The sequence below is a fragment of the Thunnus thynnus genome, chromosome 10, assembly GCF_963924715.1.
Source record: "Thunnus thynnus chromosome 10, fThuThy2.1, whole genome shotgun sequence".
Lineage (NCBI taxonomy): Eukaryota > Metazoa > Chordata > Actinopteri > Scombriformes > Scombridae > Thunnus > Thunnus thynnus.
This window is the reverse complement of record NC_089526.1, coordinates 18,937,550-18,955,409: the sequence shown is the minus strand read 5'-3', so window position 1 is coordinate 18,955,409 and position 17,860 is coordinate 18,937,550. Positions and strand designations below refer to the sequence as shown.

Below are 17,860 nucleotides of genomic sequence, written 5' to 3'. Positions count from 1 at the left end.
CTATTTCTTGCTATTTCACTACTAAATCCAGATTTAGTGCATTTTATTCTTAGCTTTTCACTATGCAAATACCTGTTTAATGCTTCTTTGATGTGTGAAATTGGGTGACTTAGTGCAATCTGCAGGACATCGAAATCCCTGCTGTCTGTCTGCTTAGGATTTATATCCCTTTCTTTGTGTGTGTGTGTGTGTGTGCATACGTGCGTGCTGCAGGTATGAGGAGCGGACTGTGAGGGAGGGCGCCTTCCACACAAGCACAGTCCGAGTGGTAAATGTGAGCGCAGCTCTGGACTATGCTGTCTTCAGCTGCACTGCTCGCAACTCACTTGGGGAAGACAAGCTAGACATCCAGCTCGTCAGCACAAGTACTGTATCTGTGTACATCTGCATTATTCTGTGTGTGTATACAGTAGGTAGCTCTCTTCCCACAACATCCATTGCTGCAGTCCTGTAAAAAAACACGTATCTCCAAAACATCAGCTTTTCATGAGCTAAAAAAACAACCCTGTTTTAAGCTTTGTGGCAATGCATTTTTCAGATAATTCAGTGTGTTTTTAAATGGTTTGTTCAGCTTTCTTTCACTGATCGCTCAGTTCATCTGAAAGTTTCAAAATCATCAATTTTGGTGACACCTGGTTTTTCCATGCACAGCAACAATGTGTTATTGTATTGTAACAATACGTAGTATTACTCTGTCATGTGATTGGGTCACTAGTAATACAAAGCCTCTGAGAATGAACATCCAACTCTGCAGCTCTACAAAGCTTTAGCCGCTTTTATCCACTTTTAGCTCATTGTTTTGGTTTCCTAGCCAGCATTATGTGGTTGAGTCTCACCACTCTCAGTGGCATAGGCAGAAACTGTATTTTGGGTGGGCCAATACAAAAGTGGGTGGGCCATCTTTTTTCTAGAAAAACTAACTTATGAAAAGTTAGAAGAAGAAAAAAGAACAAATAGACAAACTGGAAAACGAGCGACCAGTTTACCTATCCAACATGCTCAACCAACCGAGCATCAGACAATAAAGGCTGTACACAACAGTAGACTATGGACAAAAAGTGGTCTTTTATAGCCTACTCAGCCTAAAATACAGTTTATTTGCACCAGCAAGACCAGCTGTGCATCGGCTCTACAGCACTGTTGATAAGCACTGTTAATTACTATTTTATTGCACAAAGTGGCAACTAAACATAAATTCACACAGCAGAGAAGGTGTTAACTTAGACAAAAATCACACATGTAACATATCCCTCGTGCATTCATTATAGCCTACAGCCATTGTTGCTTCAGTATCAGTCATCTCACAAAAAAACAAATCTGCACATTTTACAGAAAACTTCATCCTTACACTCTATTCTCGAATCAAGAAAACTGTCCATAACACTTTGATGAGAAGCACCTTGATTTTCCATTCTTGGCTGTGCAGGGAAATGCATACAAATTGAGCTGTGAATGTGGTTTATAAATGACACATAAATCGGCGGGTGAACACATAGCTGCGAGAACATGATTTCACTTGGTGGTGCCGGGGTGTTGCTGATTATTAAACACCTCCTCCCTCAAAAATGTTTGAGTTTATTAAATACTTGCAGCAATACCACCACAGCAGAAACAATAAGTGTGTCTCTCCATTGAGAGAGACGCTTTGCGCATTTACGCACGAGGCACAGTGTAACTTCATTGATTATTTAAATCTCCCGACACGCCGACAGGATCAGTCAGGATCTAATTTTAATTAATGTTCTGTGTTCTTCTACACATCCAAAAGGTCATACACACAGTCCAGGTTCATACAGTGAGATTGTTTGGAGTAAAGCAGCCGTCCTCCTGATAAATTCTGAGCTCCATCAGGGCTGTCTTAAAAATTTATTTCAGAAGCTAAAAGTTTAATTCTGTTTCCTTTGGAGAGTTTCCTCTGTTCTGTCAAGTTGATAACTACAGTTTTTAGTAGTCGGGCTGCCTGAGACAATTCTAACAGGCATGTTTCAACTGGGTCTGTGAGCCACACATCCCACGCCCGGTTCGTTTCCCCACTCCACTATCTTCTACATCCATTGTGACAGTTTGGTCAGTGTTTCTTGGTTGAAATAGAAGAGGACAAGTCAAAAACTCACAGTCACACTGATACTGGGATTTCCACCATGTTCATTGTTTATTACTAGTATTCACATCATCCTTACCAAGCCCGATTGTGCAGCTACTATTTTATCATACATGAACAAAACAGAGGCCACGCGTAACCAAAATGTTACTCTTGAGTTGAGAGACAAAAAGAAAAAACAGGAGCTCAATAATATGCGTCCATTCATAGCATACATGCCACTGCACTGTCTGATGACGTTGTTTCTCTTATATCTAGGCAACACAGTATGTCTTAATGACTGTTACAGCAGGGTCTGTTTTTGCTGGACAGCTCACACACGACAGAAAAAAATATTGCAACACAAATGGGCCCATAGGCTGCCAGCCACCTGGAGGCTGCAGTAGCCCAAGCACCCCTACTTCCCTCGGCTATGGGTGAACCTGCATCAGGCTGATCAGGAGTAAGCACTATATCGCCAGCGAGCAAGCGGCCGGGCTGACCTCGTTGTGGGCTGATGAGTCTGGTGGCCTCAGTCGATGGAGGTGGTGGAGTTTCTTCTTCCTCAACTTTTTTCAAATAAGACATTAAAAACTTTGTTTAGCCATTGCAGCTAGTTGACTGAAGGTAACTCAGGAAGGACTGTGTGTCAGAACCAGAGCACCCATTCTTCTTACAATTTATTTCAACAGTTCCGTTTTAATCAGAGGACAAATTCAACACGCATATGAAGTCAACAATAAATCAAGTAAATGTAAATGTAAAGTAAATATTTTTTGATCAAACTTGGCTGGGTGGGCCAGTGAGTAATGTGGGCGGGCCAGTGCCGCCCAGGCCCATTACTGGCTACGCGCCTACGAGTGTAGGCTACCTGCCCAGCACAAAATGGCTGAGAGCCTAAAAGGTGAGTGGATTGTGAAGAAAATCATCAGGTATGCTAAAGATAAAAACACAGAATTAGAGGACTAAACCAAAGCTTAAAGGCGTGTGGATTTACTTACAGTTGTCACATAGCCAGACACCTTTTGATTTGTGTCTGGATGTGTAAGTAATTGTTTGCTAAAGCAACTAAAAAACCCTATAGTATATCAAGCCTGTGTTTCTGTCACATGTATTGGAGTCTTTCTGCCCCCTAGTGGTCATAAATCACCTAATGCAGCTTTAAATTAATGGCGAACGATCAAAGTCAGTGGTTAGGGCACACAACATGTAGGGATTATGCATATCACGTACTTGGCAGCGGAGCACAAATTTTTCCTTTGGTTCTAATTTGGCAGCATCTCAAAATAATTGTGTCTATGCTGCCTCGTCCAAGGTTTATCAGCCTTTTCCAGCAACATTACAATAGTGTGGGAGGGCCATTGAAGATGCAGAATTCTGTAAACTTGAGAGAGCTGTTATTGCTCCTGAGTGTCAGCCCTTAAAAAAAACGTATTCCACTGCTGTATCTCTACCTTATCATTTAGCCTATAGCACTACTTCACTTCTCTCTCAGATAATGCTGCACTGATATACTTAGCTGTCCCAGTGTGCTTAGACTTTTCTGCCCTCAAGCTACCAGTGTATCCTTACACCTCCACTATTATCAACACAGTCCTGCGAAGGCTCATAGCCACCATTGGACACACATTTAATGTTTATTATAAAAACCATAAAATACAATCCAATATTGGCCCTGTTTTTCCACAGTAATTTTCTTAGCACTGTGAATATTCATAATTAATCTGAAGCAGTGATAATAAATTTTAAATGCTTCCTTATCATTTGAGAGCCCGAGAGGAAAAGAGAGGGGTTTTTTTTTCTTAGCATGGTGCTTTTTGGATTTGAAGGAGGCGAGATCCAAATAAGGTTGACCTCTTTGCCCTAGAATCTTATGAGTGGAGCTGATAGTGGGAATTATTTACTCTGCAAACTGGGCTGCAGCCTGGAGTCAGAGACGGGTAGAGCATCTTCTTCTTGTGTTGCTGCTCAACTATCTCTCCCCCTTCTCTCCTTGACTATCTCTCCCTCTGCCCCCAAAACCACCCTTCTTTTTTTTTTCATGCAAAATAATCCACTTTCTCTTCACTACCCTGACTGAAGCAGTGCCTCGTGTCAGACTGAAGGCCTGGTTAGCCTCCTTTGATCTTTGTTCACAATATTGATAATAATCAAGAGGCTTCATCCTTCATTGCATGACTTTGGTTGGATATATTGGACAAATCAGCCACTTTGTTCTGAGAGGGATCGGCTCTGCCCATGTTTCCTGATCATTCATACAACAAAGCACGATCTAAAGAAAAAGCAAATAAGGAGTGATGCACTGTTAAAAATGCAAAACTGTTGCTGTCAAAAACATGTTCTTTAGAAGCCCGTGGTATAAACTGATTAAGAGGAGATTTTTAAAAAAAAAAAACAGGAGAGGCTTTGGAGGCTTGTTGACAAGTTTTGACCATGATGATCATCTCCCCTCCCTGATTTAATTTTACTCCCTGTTTTTCATTATTTATCATCAGCAGTTATTGCCAATTTTCTTCATGAAATCTTCCACACTTAAAATACTGTAGTATTTAAAAATATGTGTCTTAAATCGTATAACAATTCTCCAACCACAAATCAAACATTTTTCCCTGAGGTAAATGCTTTTTCATTAAACACTTCATTTTCAAACAAAATCATCTTATCGTGAAATAGTCAGATGGTACATGTGCATTACATTTCAATATGATGGGATTGTGATTGCACCCCTTGAATTGGAAAGCAGTGTCCGATGGGAAATGTGAAAATAATCAAATCGTTTTCTTCCTCTTCTATTTCTGTCAAAAGGACTCAATGTTGATATAATCTCTTCGTCCATATATAACAGCTCCAAAGAAGAGAGGGAGACACAATCCTGTAGGCCAGCAGGGCCTTGTGTTAAATCAGAAACAACGGATATAAACACATGACTATCTCATGACACACATCTCAATTTCTGAGCAACTAAAGCTTTTTCAAATAGCCACAGAGAACATTAGATTTTTCCACATATCTTCTTCTCGTTCAACCTTTAGATCACCCAGATCCTCCCTCATCATTTCGCCAGGTCAGCGTTAGCCATGACTCTGTCACTCTGGAGTGGATCCCCGGCTTTAATGGTGGTTTGCGACAAAGATTCCGCATAAGGTGAGACATCATAAGAGGATGTTAGTTTAATAATGACATAATCGAAGAATTGTATGTGACGGTGCCTTTTGGTTGACAGATACCTTTGGGAGCGCTCAGCCAGCTTTTTGTATGTGGACGTCTTTCCTCCCAGTGCGACGACATTCACTATCACTGACCTGCAGCCTGTCACCACCTACAACTTCTCTGTCAATGCACTCAATGCAATGGGAGAGAGTGACTATGCTGACAACAATGCAGTACTGACCATCACCACCATGGGTCAGTTTGGAGTAACCCCAGCCTGACAGTGACATGATTGTACTGTACTGTACAACCATGTTACAGTCCATATCAATACAGCTTCTTATGCTTAAAAGTGTGACATTTAAGTTTTTGTCTTTCTCTACAGAGAGGAAAGAAGTAGAAGACGTCCCCACAGATGACTCATCAGGTCTATCTTTTATCACAACTCCCTAAAAAAGCTCTTAAGGGGAGTTGGAGATTGCTATTTGCACAGCAGCTAGCTTCATTTGGCTAAATCATGTTAATGTATGCACCTCCAAGGCTGCTAATGTTTGCCCTATGAGAGTAGCAGTTGTCATGGTGCCCACCCATACTTTCCCCCCTCTGCTAGTCTTTTATCAATAAAGACAATTGAGAGAGTGGTTGGGTCTGCCCCAGTCAGTTCATATCTTCCCAAATGTCCTTATTACTTCCTCTTTATTTTTCATTGTTATGCATTGAGCTAATTTCCAATGTTTTGTGAACCAGGTGCACTGCCAGCCTATTTGACAGTGGTGTTTACAGTGGTCTTTGGTATCCTGCTGGTATTGAATTCACTGGGTTGCTTCCTTGGACTAAGGTGGAAAAAGAGGCGAGGCCAAACAGGTGACCATAATGATCTTTTCATCTGAGGATGTGAAAGTGTTTCCTACATCACTTTCTGTCATGATAATGCCCTGATTCCTCAACAAAACTCTCAAGAAATTACTCTGAACCATGATGCAATTGTCAGCTCAGCCTCTCACTCTCTTCTCATTTCTCCATGTCCCTCTTTCTATCCGTCTATCCTGTCTCCTTTCCTTCTGCTCATTCTCTAAGCCTCTACCTCCCGCCACATTCATCCCTCAAAGCTGTCACTTCTGTGTTTCGTCCATATCTTTTATCTCATTTGCTAGTTTTATGTCCTTCGTCTATCTCTCCCTCTGTCTCTTTCTGTTTCTTCTTCAGTCTAACTGTCAGGTTCACACCCCCCTCTGTATTTTATTTTTCATTCCTCACCTTCTTCTGCCCTCTGGTTTTTTACATAGATTTTTCCCAGCTTACTTGTCTTTCATTCACTCTCTTTTTCTGGCCTTTTTATTGCTCTGATCAATTTCAGTGCTTATGAGATGATGCTCCTCTCTTCAAGTTCTAATTTCTGCACATTAAGCGTCTTTCCTCCTGTGTCTGCTCCCCCTGCAGGGGGTAGGGAAGGCAGTGTGTTGGATGAAAAGAAGAACGGAGAGGATGGGTAAGTTATGTTACTGCAGGTAACTTCTACCTGCAGTAGAAGTAATAAAGAGACACACATCCGCATCCACTCTAAGAAGTCTGAGACCTGATCCATTGGCTGACCCAGCTACTAAAACAGCCAGGCAGGCAAAACAAGCTTCTGTCAATATCCATTTATATCAGTGTCATCAAACTTGCACCACAGTCCTGCAATAAACAGGGATATGCAGCATACCACAAGATGCATTCTTATAAAGACTTTTAGACCCCATTTACACTTGGTTTTATAATGTGTTTTATAGTGATTGGATCACAAGTGGACAGTGCTAAATACAAGTGTAAACGACAACCAAGATGCATTGTGATTCAATCACTGAAACCGCTTGCCAAGGTGGTCTGGGATGAATTTGACCACATATCTTTTGTAGTGTAAACGCTAATGTGTCCTGATGCGTCACCGACAAGGACATAACAAGAAAATATGTCATCAATGCAGGACATGGTGGTTGTTTTGGTGACAGCGCACCAACGCCAAATACTTTGTCCTGCCAATCTCAACAGTTGGAATAGCCCATACATGTATATCAGGTCTGGAAACATTTCTTAGCTAGCCCATGTGAAACATATCCGGCACTTGTCTGGCAACAGACTGCTGTAATAAGTGTGCGCAGGGCTCTTTGACCTTGAAGTGACATAGGCAGTAACGAAATCTGAACACAAGTGGTCAGCTGGACACCTTGGAGACGCATTGTAGACACAGGTGTGAACAGCAGTGTGTCTCGGCTGCCCAATTGTGTTCGGATCACTGAAACGCATTTTAAAACCAAGTGTAAACAGCCTCTTAGGAAAAACGGTTGCAAAGTGTCCTGAGTGCATCTCTGTTAGTTACAGTACAGCAGTGGTAGGCAAATAGCAGCCCATGGGCCAAATCTGGCCCTCCAGCAAAAACATTTGGCCCTTGAAGAAAGCTCAATTTTCATAGTTCACATCAAAACCTTTCTAATTTTTACATCTGTAGTCTGGTAGTGCAACAAAGAGGAAACATTTTTGCGTAATTTTTGCCAAATTTGTATTAATATTAGTTGCTCTAAATTTGTTGTTCATCACTGCCCCCCCCCCCCCCCCCCCCCAAAAAAAAAACAAAACAAAACATGTGAAAGTAACAAAAGCACAGAAAAGTAAAAGCAAATGACAGATTCTAATTTTTCCATGCAGGTCCAGTCAGTCAACTGCAAGCAACTCCAATAAGTATGAAAGCAGAGAAAAGGTCAACAAAGCAGCCCTGCGCACCCTCCTCATCGACTCTGAATGTGAAACAGACAGCAATGTCTACGAGAGCTATGCGTTGGTAAGAACAGAACTAAGGAGGAGAGGGAAGAGCAGGATGAGGGAAAGAGACATTGAGAAAAATATGCAGAGATACAGAAAAGGTTGAGTAAACAGATTAGGGGAGGAAAGAGGTTAGACAGGGGGTGAAGGAATCTGGCAGGAGAGGAAGTGGAGAATTCATCCATAACAAGGAAAGTGGATAGATAAACTAATGAAACCTTTAGCTGTTCACAGAGATGGAACATAGATCAATACTGCATCATTAGCATTCAAAATACACATCGATCTCAGAGAAATTATCATTTTGTACTTCAAAAAGGCCAACAAGGATTTGAACCTTGAAGAAATCCGTCGAGTGAGGTAAAAGAAAACAGATAGCAACTGTGCTGTCAGGATGGAATATAATGAAACCTCAAATTCCCTTGGAGGCAGGCTTTATCTCAACCCTGATTTAGAACAACACATACCTGTGAGAGTTGGTTCAAATAACTTTAAAAATATATTTCCTCATTTGGTATCTAACTGTATACAAATAGTTTTGGTTTTATTTACCCAGGTTTTGAGATGTCTGTCTCTAAGATGCAAAACAATGCAGGTGGTCCTCACAGTACTGGAAAATTACATTTAAAATCATTCAACTGCAACATTTCTTTGTATGAAAAATGTACCCATTACCCTGGATAATCCACAGACCTCACTGACAACCATTTTTATAGGGACTATATGTTCTGTCATCCTCTATGGTTCCCGTTTAAAACTACTCACAGCAAGTTTTATTCACCTCAATTTTACTGGGGAGGAGACAGAAATCCACCCCAGAATTATCTGAAATGGATGTATCAAGCTAAGTAAATAAAACCAAAACTAACTGCATGGTTGAATACTTGTAGGGGCCAGTCAGAAAACACATTTTTATTTGTCTGGGTTTTCATTTTGCGTGTGTGTAATTTGGGAAAACCATTCATAAGACACCTGGAATTCTCATTTACCTGAAGTTACTTTAAGTCATTCTGATGCTATCTCTTGCTTTTGTTTCACAAACTTCAGGAAAGTTCCCACTACCACCCCACTGGCGACTACATGCCTCCTCTCAGTCCACACCCTGAGGAAATATGTAAGCAGTAAACAGGTCAACAGTAAACACCTGATATCCTAATCAGGAACTACATCTGTGCTTGTTTATAATAGCATCTAAGGCTAATTAGAATATTTTCTGATTTATCTTAATGTTCATTATTAGCAATTATTCAACTAAAGTTATTTTAGAAAAGTGTTAATTATATTATGTCTTTGTCCATATTCATGTTTTGATATATTTCCTTGTTCTCTTGTGTTCTAAGATGTCACCCACCTCCCTCACAGCCATTTGTATGATGATGTGAGAGATGGACTGTACCAGGATGTCCTGCCTTCCTCTCGTCCTCCCCCTCTGTTCGTGTTTGACCACAGATTGCCTCATCAAAGGAGCGACTGGAGATCAGCATCCTACCCTCAGGTCTGTAAACAAAACCCCAGCCTATGGTGAGAGCTCCTATTTGATACAATAATTTAAAAAGTGTTAATATCACAGTTTAGTTAAAAACTTTAAAGTTTAGAAAAGGTAGCTTCATCATGTATGTTGTGGTAATTGAGTTGCAATCTGTGTCTCAGCAGGATCCTGAGAGACTGAGGGAGATCATGGATGTTCAACAACCACAGAGAGATACTGATCTTCCCTTTGAACTGCGAGGCGAATTAGTCTAGAATGAGAAGGTCGAAACAAACAGATACTTTCTGACAGGGCTTGTATAGCAGATATTCAGTACAATCTTGTACAATGTTATTTATTTTATTCTTTTTGAATGGAAACTTAGAAGTAACCTTAAATGCACCAGTCAGAAGAGTAGAATGTAGCTGGAGTGCTTGATGTAAAACGCTATAACTCACTATTTCACTTTGAAATTTTACTGTGTACATTGAACATTTTTCCACAAAGGCAATGTGTGGATGGACAGTAAGATATGACAGACTGAACATAAGCAAGGCAGAGTAATATGAAGAAGACTTATCTGAAAGCTTCAATAGCCTTATGCAATGAAGAATGTCAAAATGATGCTAATGTACTGCATATCAATTTCTTAAAGTCCATGTAAAGCAATAATAAATGTGTTTTGAGTTTGTCACACGACAGAAAAATGTGTAATTATCCACCCAGACAAATTTGAATGTGATGTAAGGCAAGAAACATGGATGATATTTTCATCATTGTCATCGTCACCCTTGGAGCAGTTGCCTCTCTGGCTCTGCTTTTTGGTGAAGTGCTTCCTAGCAAATGCTCTCCCTCCGGCCAGGGACCTCCTAGCCACACAGCCGGTGCTGAAGCCGAAGCTGCTGGCATTGACTCTACCTGTCTTCCCAGCTGAACAGCCAGTGCTTAAGCTGAAGCTCCACCCGTCAATGGATGCTTCAGCTGGGTTTAAAATAGCTCTTTGAGTGCTAACGTTGACCAGTGATAGCAGATTGTATGAAGTGAATCTCAGATGTCTCTGATGAAAGTTTGTAAAACTACCTTGTGTAAAATATTAACTATAAGTATATTTCTAGTGTTTATATAGAGGGGGAGAGGTCTTGCTAGTAACCCATCTACGTCATCGAGCCACCATTTCAGGCCTGCCCAAAAGATCTTGAACACAGAAATGGTGAAACAGTTTAACACTCTAACTCCACAATTCAGTAATACATAGTTAACTGTCTTTTCACATGTTTTCAGCAATTATTTTCTAACATGTATGATGGATTTAAAAAGAAATCTCTGATTGTCCTTTACACAGACTTTAAAACACAGACAGTATTGTTTTTCACCAGCTCCTTTCTTTTCTCTGTTTATGTCCTTACTCTATCCCCCCCCTCCCTTGACCTTGTTTTGTTCTTTCACCTTTGCCCTCTTTCTTGGAGCCCAGTCATGGTCACTACCCACAGTTCCCCCTGCCCTGGCCTGCAGACAGACATGAATCAGTCAGTTAGACACAAAAATGGACTGACATCACTGTGGTTGGCACTGGAGCAGAAGACTCACGGTGCCACCCTGGAAGACATCATCCTTTTGACCCATCCAACATTAACATTTTCCACCGTGTATCCAGATGAGGACCTGACAAGAGTAGCCTGTCCCTTCCCTGTCTGCTACAAGGAGTTTTAGTCCTCACTGTTAGTCCATGGGAATCCCTACAATAGGATTGTACCAAGTGGTATTTAGCATGGTTATGTCTTCAGGAGGTAAAACCATATCTTGGGCCTGACTCTAATCCTGTTTTCTCTCGGATTGAAGTTTAGCTCACAACATCAGTGAGAGAGAGAGACCATGAGGGGAATTCATCTTACTGAGAGTGGGCAGCCAAAGACAGATAGAGACAGAAAAAGAGGGTGAGAAGGCTACTGTGAGCTAAGCTGCAACTGTGGTTACTGCTACAAATAAAAGGGAAAAAAAATCTCTTCTCTTTCTTTGGTTTTCATTATTATTAAAGTTGTAGTTCAAGGAAAAGCATTCACCATAGGCTCTATGATAATAATAATAATCTTATATAGCAGTTTTCAAAACCAAGGTTGCTTAACACAAAGCGGCAAATTAAAATCAACAAGTTATAAAATCAAGCAAAATCTAATCAAATTGATTAGATTAAAATAGATTTGATAAAAATCAATTCCAGTAATGTAAAATAAAAGAAATAAGATAATTCAAGTAAAATACAACAAGTCAACAGCCAGACTCCTTTATGTTAATCTGATGGCAATTTAACATGTAGGTCAAATGTCTGAATAAGCACCCTGGTCACCTTTACATAAAAGTCACAACAGCAATCTAACTAGTTTGGACCTAGTAACATTTCCATATCACTTTCAACACAGTACAAGTCTGAAATGAATGATGTCAGATTGAAGTAAAGGCTGTGGCAGCATCACTGTAATATAATAATATGTAATATATAATAAAAATCTCAATCATAATCTCTCGCACACTGTTAAAGAGCCAGTTTTAAGTTGTTGAGGAGATTGATCTTCTTATATTAGATCACTTTAAAAGATATGTTTTTCCTTGTGCGGTGAATGGAGACCAGGGGGTTAAAATAACTACATTTTCAATTTTCATTCATGCCAAATGCCGTTTTCAGAATAGGCATCTGAAAAGGGCTTAATAGTTGACAACCATGCTAGCGGCTCTGTGAGGCTGTACTGTGGTGCTTTGAGCTAATTAGTAACAGCAGCATGCTAACATGCTGATGTTTAGCAGGTAATCTTAACCTGGTTCACCATTTTAGTTCTGCCTGTTAGCACCATGCTATTTGCTAATTTGCAATTAACACAAAGTAAAACTGAGGTTGATGGTATCGGGTCATAAACAAATTAAAATGTTGATCTGATAATGACGTTTGATGAGAAGTCAGGTGATCAAAGTTCATAGCATTTATCCTTTAGGGGCCATGAATATTTGTGGCAAATTCGATTGCAGTACATCCTAGAGGTGTCAAGATATTTCACTCTGACCCACAGATGTCAACCTCATGCACTAGAAGAAAAGTCAGGGGATCCCCAAAGTCAGCAGTATTCATCTGCTGGGGGCCATGAATGTTTACACAAAATTTCATCTCAATCCATCCAAAACCAAAGTGGTGGCCCGACCAACAGCTCATCAGTCTGACAATGACATCAGTACAGCCATGACGCAAGTGTGGCCAAAATAACCAAAGCAAAAAGCAAAAGGAAATCGGGATAAGTTTTCCGAAAAGGGTTTTTTTCGAAGAAGATATTTAAAACAATGTTACTGACTCATCCAGCCTAATTTCTTCAGGCAAGTCATTCCACAGCCTCAGTGCCTTGACTATATATATATATATATATATATATATATATATATATATATATACTCGTTTAGACTTCTGCAGAATACTTTGCTTTAGTTTCAGTTTTAGACTTTTGAAGGAATTATTTTTAAATATGATGATGCATCACTCCGTGCTCTGCGCTGCGTTTTCATTATTATGATTAGTCTTTCGTTTTCTCATACAAGGTAAATAACCGCTGCAAGTTAACTCGAAGGGGAAATACGGTCTAGTGCTCAACTAAAATGTCCCTTTTAAGTCTTGAGGAACAAAAATCACCTTCTGTGCTGTGCATTAAAATAGTCCGTGATTTGAGATAATGTAGAATAAAATAATCTGCTTTTGAAGTTGTGATTATTCATTCCTGTATAACATTACAACTACATCAGCTAGTGGTGCTAATAGATACCACTAGAACCTGTGTGTTGGAGTGGAATTACATAGTTGTGAAGCCATTTTATTCATCCAACCTGTCTGTACTTTGTTGCAGTTGTTCGACTTTGAAGATGGCCTTGTGAGTTTTGAGAATAGCAGCCTTTAGGTGTAACATTGTTTAACCAGGTTAAATTATCCAAATCATATTGTGATGTGTTGTAAGACTATTTCATTTGTATAAATGGTCTGTCCTTGTTTAACCTTGAAGATGGCCTAGTAGCCTGCAACCTACAACCATGTTAGACTACATAATGTTTTTATGAATATAATTTCTAGTTAGTCTAGACTAGTGCAGGTGGCTGTTTCTTGACTTCATTCAAGATATATATATATAATATGACCCATTCATACCTATTGATGATGTACATTTTTAGCTGCAGCTTGAAAATACATACAGAACACATGCAAAAATAGATGGTGTCTTCTTGTATTACACTAACAGAGTTTGTGTCTTCTGTGTATTCATGTTACTTCTTTTATTGTTTACTGCAGAGATCAGAAACTTCCTCAAAGTTGGCTCTTTCAGGTTCCTGCTGTCTTGTAGTGTACACAAATAGTGATCGAGCTCTTATAATATCTTTGCACAGAGCCGTTATGCATGCAGCCTGTTTCTGCTTCCAACTTCTGCTTTTTCCCTCAAGCACGATTCGTCACATCGGTCTCATGAGCACACACATGCAATACAGATAACTCATAGAGTCTAATGAGACACACATATATAGAAAAAAGGCTGTAATCTTTATTTAGTGTTCATAAGTAGGTATAATGGTGTGTAGGTGTGCAATAATACACGTTTTCTTTATTGATGAAGATGACAATTTGATTCATCTAGGTTCACATAACATCACTCTTTTTTGGGTTATTACTGTAAAACACTCATCAAGTCATTTCAAAGGAATGATTGCAATGGAGATGTTTACTTACAGTATGATGATATTAAAATCTTTGCAAGGTTGTTATTGTTCACAAATTTGTCCAACCTGCAAAATTCTGTTTCCTTAATGGGGCCCTGCTGCCTGGAGATAAATCTCTATGTTTCACTGAGCTGCGTTCCCTCAATTAGGCTCGCTATTCTCCATCATGAGCTGTCAAGGTATGTTTGTCTCATTACTGAACAATTGTTTAAGTTCCTGTCAAGCTGACTGCTGTGTTCAAACCAAAGTCTGTTCTTGATGCATCATTTCAGCTCAGGCAGGAACGGTAATCTGCTAAACTGAAGGTTTGACAGCTCAATACTGTATGTCAACTCCTATTTTTCTTCGCTTGCCTCACGCAAACGTTGATATGTTGTGTTCTGAAGAATCTCCAGGGAGCTTGAACACACAGGCTGCATAAGTGTACAGTTAAGTCAAAAAGAGAAACAAATAAGAGACTTTAATTACCTCCGCTCTAGGATTGTTTTCACATCCTTATTACCCCTCTCCTGGATGTTTTTTTTTTTTTTTTTTTGAAAAAAAGAAATACGAGATTGAGTAAAACTCTTATCACTTTAACAGGTTGTGCTACCAGTGGGGAGCTAACTCAATTTTAACTCAAATTTCTGCAAACCCTATCATTGCGCTCATTATTCATATTTTTCAATTTGAACTAAATAGAAATCAAATCAAAAGCAACCACAGGTTTTACAAATTAGAACATGATTTTACAGGCAGTTTTTATGACTCACTTTGTGCATCTGCTCTCCTGTTGTCAGTAATGAGGATGGAATTTGCCCTCCAATGTGGATGAAAGAATACAACTGAATAAATACAACAATAGTGCATGACAGATAACTAACACAATGAATTATTAATTTTGATAGATCCTACAGCATAATGAAACTAAAAGAACATGTGATCCTCTTTAATTATAGATGGTTTTTATGGCTGGCCATAGTATATGTACTTTACTAAAAATAAAACTGTACCACAGATTAGTATTTTTCCACTTTGGAAAGCCTCCTGCACCAGCCACCTTTCTCTCAGCTGATGACTTTGCATCCTCCTTCTGTTTTGTGAACCATGTGGTGTATGTCAGTGTGTCTGTTCCAGTTAAGGGTGTGTCACTTATTGCATTTTCCCCTCTCACTGAGGAAGATGTCTCCAAACTTCTGCTCTTGAATCATCCCAATTCCCTCCAATGGCTTTCAAGCTACCTCACACACAATCATGCCTGTGATCACACACTTTACAACCCAGAGCTCTAGAGCATGCTGTCTCAAATCCCCTCTCTCAAAATTATCTACTTGATTTAAACCGGCCCAGTTTTAAGAGCAGTCATTCCACTGAGACAGTACCGCTGTCAGTGATACTGTAGAAACCCTGAGGTCAGCAGTCAGTACCTACTCACCTAATATCCTCTTTTTCTCTCCGCCCTTCTCTTTCTCAAAAAGTAGAAAATAAATTGTCAAGAGTTATGCACTTATGTGTTACTTCACGTACCTGCAACATTGTGGTCCTTGTCTCAGGTGGAACATGGGACTGAACTTTGCAGCACGCTTCTCCTTGATCCTCTATTGCTTGTATTGTACCTCATTTGAACAATGCTTTAAGCAAATGCCAAATTAATAAATGTAAAGTAGAGTTACTAATAAAGCCTAATGACCCAAGAGATTACAAGTAAAACAAGAAAAAGATGAGTTTTGCATTTTTATCACATTTTTACATTGTAGAAATATAGTCCACATTTGTCTCTATATAAAATAGTGTAAGCTTTATTTTTACAGACAAACAATACGCCCCTGGTATTTTTGCCTAAAGGCACATATTTAACATAACATTTTTTTTTCAAGGTCCATTTGAACCTGGATCTATTTTTTTGTTTTTGTATGTAAGCACATTTGAATTCACACATCTCTCTCTGCTCACTCATTAAAATGCACTTAACACTCCCACTGAAACATTGTGACAAAATGACCAAAGGAGGACAACAGTGGTGGAACATAAAAAAATACATTCAATTCAAGTACTTTACTTACGGACAATTTTGAGACACCTTAAATGAGTATTTCAATTGTATGTTACATTATTTAACTAATTTTCAGAAGGAAATGCTGTTTTGTTTTGTTTTTTACTCCACTATATTTATTTGACAACTGCAATTTCTAGGTACTGCACTTTGCAAATAAATATTTAACATTCAAATAAATATCATCTCATGCAATATGATACATTGATTTAGATTAAACTACTCAAGAGTGAGTAAAATTCATCAAATTTTCTTCACCTTGACCAGCTACATGGTTAAATTGCTGCTTTCACATTAATGCATCAGAAATAATAATAATCAAATATTAATATATCAATGTTAATAAATTATATTAACACCGACAGGTGCCTGCATAATGAGTACTGTTATTTTTAATACTTCAAGTACATTGTGCTAATTATATTTGCATACTTTTAAGTTTTGAATGCAGGACTCTAACCATTATATTGCAGTATTATTACTTTTACTTAAGTAATGGATCTGAATACTTCTTCCACCACTGGAGAACAACACCAAGCAGAAACCCATATTACATTTATATACATTTTACAGGTTTTTACATGTGTTTTGTTTAAATGACTTCATAAACAGTATTGTGTTTACTAAACTGTGTATTTAGACAGATCATTGCTTTTCAATGAGCACATAATGTGTACCTGTGTACATTTCTGAAATGTTTTTTAAAATATTATCTACACATATGCAGTACAATTGGAGGGAAATAAAATACAGAAATAAATTGTTATAGTAAGAATGGAAAAATGAATGAATAGCAAATTATTAAGGAAGTAATAATTTATGAACAGATTGATGGACCTCTCTGCAGAATAGAGAATATTAATTGTATTTGTGCACAAGAGCATTTATTACTTGTGTGGCTAAATCTCATTCTGTGATTGGCTGGAGGTGTCCATAGTGATGTGTGAAGGTCAAGTGTTTGACAGAATCTGCTTTTAACAAATCAACAGTTTCTTTATATATTTAATATCTGAAAACCTAAGAAAATAATATTTTATGCTTAGTGTGAAGTGTTAACAATTTCTTTCGAGCAACCATAGAAATGAAGAATGTGACAGAGAACAAGCTGATCTGAAAGCGTCCCCACAGCTCTCAGGACAAAGACTGTCCTCTGCTAGTGTGAATGAATTGCAGGCTTTGTCTGCTGTAACAGTTTAGGTTTGTGTTTCTCAGTGTAATGCCACTGGGTCACAATCACACACACAAATCTTGCAGTCTTGAAGCAGTGATTGAAAAATCTGACAAAAACACTCATTCAACAAGTTGGCAATGTTACTGCTTAATTGCAATTCAATGTGATAAATGTGGAGCAGATGATTTTCTGTGGTTATATACAATGTCTTACAGATTTTTTTATAATTGAGGTGTTAGCAAGATAGAGAACTTTTAATAATGCCCTACACAAACAGATTTGTTTCTTTAGGGGTGACTTGAAATGGTTAGTATTTAAAGTAAAAATACAGAGTACTTGACGGCTACAGAATATCCTCAGTGCCAGTGTGTTCAAGGTAGAGGGTGTAATATAATTATTCACCAATAGAAGCAAGCTATACAT

The 17,860-nt window shown here is 38.8% G+C and overlaps 1 protein-coding gene across 4 annotated transcripts in view; it reads left to right on the top strand.

The window, feature by feature from the left end:
* nphs1 (NPHS1 adhesion molecule, nephrin) overlaps positions 1–10,110 on the top strand; it is a 42,790-nt gene extending 32,680 nt beyond the window's left edge. For 3 of the 4 annotated variants that reach the window (XM_067601843.1, XM_067601842.1, XM_067601841.1), the window contains 10 exons: positions 214–365; positions 5,113–5,224; positions 5,304–5,485; positions 5,616–5,657; positions 5,978–6,094; positions 6,671–6,719; positions 7,916–8,048; positions 9,077–9,143; positions 9,370–9,524; positions 9,683–10,110. In XM_067601843.1, the coding sequence (XP_067457944.1) occupies positions 214–365; positions 5,113–5,224; positions 5,304–5,485; positions 5,616–5,657; positions 5,978–6,094; positions 6,671–6,719; positions 7,916–8,048; positions 9,077–9,143; positions 9,370–9,524; positions 9,683–9,772 (1,099 nt within the window). In that variant the 3' untranslated portion in view covers positions 9,773–10,110. The remainder of the gene's footprint in view (positions 1–213; positions 366–5,112; positions 5,225–5,303; positions 5,486–5,615; positions 5,658–5,977; positions 6,095–6,670; positions 6,720–7,915; positions 8,049–9,076; positions 9,144–9,369; positions 9,525–9,682) is intronic. The other variant, XR_010930418.1, reaches the window with a different exon arrangement.
* Positions 10,111–17,860: the final 7,750 nt, after the last annotated feature.